Genomic DNA, 1,909 nt, shown 5'->3' on the forward strand with positions numbered 1-1,909 from the left:
AAATGGCTCTTTGCTTTTATAACCCTAGAATGGTTTTATACCATAATTTTATAGGCAACATGTCATCATCTGGATACCCTGGTGTATAAAAATGAGCATTGTCCATAAAATATGTTAGAATTTATTTATAGTGGATATATATATATATATATATATATATATATATATATATAGTTTGTAGCTTAGTGTGTGGTAAGGTTTTCTCTTTCTTCCACTCATTTCTCCTCCACTCTATCATTCATAGAAGTTTATTACTTTCTTTATTTGCTACATTTTCCTTGCTGGGATCATCTAAAATGTCCTTTTGATTTTTGTTACCATTGCATCTATTTTGAGCCTCTGTAATATTTATTTCTAACCTAAAATAACTTTCTTACTAAACAATTTCCTAATGGCATTTTTCATCTGGTCATTTCTCAAGGTATAGATTAAGGGATTTAACATAGGCGTTATCATAGTGTAGAACACTGCAACTGCTTTATCAACAGATAAAGTAGCTGCAGGTCTCATGTACACAAATATGCAGGGCACAAAGAATAGGAGGACCGCTGTGATGTGAGAGACACAGGTGGAGAGGGCTTTGCCTNTTACCATTGCATCTATTTTGAGCCTCTGTAATATTTATTTCTAACCTAAAATAACTTTCTTACTACACAATTTCCTAATGGCATTTTTCATCTGGTCATTTCTCAAGGTATAGATTAAGGGATTTAACATAGGCGTTATCATAGTGTAGAACACTGCAACTGCTTTATCAATAGGTAAATTAGCTGCAGGTCTCATGTACATAAATATGCAGGGCACAAAGAATAGGACGACCACTGTGATGTGGGAGACACAGGTGGAGAGGGCTTTGTGTTTCGCCTCCAGGCTGTGGTTCTTTAGGGAAAGCAGAATGACCACATAGGAGACCATCAAGAGGAGGAAGCTTGAGACACAGAGGAAACCACTATTGGCAGCAACAAAGAGCCCTAGAGTGTGGGTGTCAGTGCAGGCAAGATTGAGCAAAGGGTTCAGATCACACATAAAGTGATCTATGACATTAGGGCCACAGAAGGGTAATGGGATGATAAAGAGGATCTGTATGGTTGCATGTAGAAAGCCTCCCACCCACACCACTCCCATTAGCAGGCCACACACCTGCCGATTCATGATGGTCATGTAGTGCAATGGCTTGCAGATGGCCACATAGCGGTCATAGTCCATCACAGTAAGCAGGATGATATCAGCACCTCCAAAGAAATGTTCCCCAAAAACTTGGGTCATACATGCATTGAATGTGGTGGTCTTCTTTTCNAACTTGGGTCATACACGCATTGAATGTGCTGGTCTTCTTTTCATGGAGTGAATCTACGATCAGTTTAGGGGTATTAACAGAAGAATAGCAGGCATCAACGAAGGAGAGATAGGCTAGGAAATAGTACATGGGGGTCCCCAGTAATGGGCTGGCAGTAACAATGACCATGGTGAGCACATTTCCTACCATAGAGACGATGTAAATCACCAAAAACGCAACGAATATGATTTTTTGCATCTTTGGATTCTCTGTGAGCCCCAGTAGAACAAATTCTGTCACATTGTTCCTATTCTCCATTATTTCATTTTATGCTTAATTGCATTACCTGGAAAAAAAATCCATTTTGAATAATGTGACCTTGAATTTATTAAGATTCTTCATCCAGTAAATAAAAAATACCTAGATTCTATTGAGTTGTGGATTTTCATGAGGATTTTTGAGAGAGAAAATAAGTTGTACATCATTAAGACTATTTGAATTATCTCATGGTTGAAGTTTCTGTTGAGTTTGGACGTTAGGAATTTGTAAACTCACAGGCAGGAGATCACCTGTGCACACTTCATCATCCGAGGGGACTAAGCCTAACATGAAGTAACGGATCCTACACATAAT

At 38.4% G+C, this 1,909-nt stretch overlaps 1 protein-coding gene across 1 annotated transcript; it reads right to left on the reverse strand.

The window, feature by feature from the left end:
* Nucleotides 1–627: 627 nt before the first annotated feature.
* LOC100473844 (olfactory receptor 4C46) lies at nucleotides 628–1,594 on the reverse strand. The gene is made up of 2 exons (XM_034651907.1): nucleotides 1,323–1,594; nucleotides 628–1,279 (listed from the first exon to the last, which is right to left on the reverse strand). Exons 1-2 carry the CDS (start codon nucleotides 1,592–1,594, stop codon nucleotides 628–630), a joined length of 924 nt encoding a protein of 307 aa, XP_034507798.1.
* Between the last annotated feature and the right edge of the window lie 315 nt (nucleotides 1,595–1,909).

The sequence above is a fragment of the Ailuropoda melanoleuca genome, unplaced genomic scaffold (assembly GCF_002007445.2).
Source record: "Ailuropoda melanoleuca isolate Jingjing unplaced genomic scaffold, ASM200744v2 unplaced-scaffold4928, whole genome shotgun sequence".
Classification (NCBI taxonomy): Eukaryota; Metazoa; Chordata; class Mammalia; order Carnivora; family Ursidae; genus Ailuropoda; species Ailuropoda melanoleuca.

What these genes read in the sequence shown, in the direction of transcription:
- LOC100473844 (XM_034651907.1), bottom strand. Translation starts at nt 1,594, where the DNA reads ATGGAGAATAGGAACAATGTGACAGAATTTGTTCTACTGGGGCTCACA. An exon ending in CATGAAAAGAAGACCAGCAC is followed by an intron (nt 1,280 to 1,322) that starts ATTCAATGCGTG and finishes GAAGACCACCAC; the next exon opens with ATTCAATGCATGTATGACCC.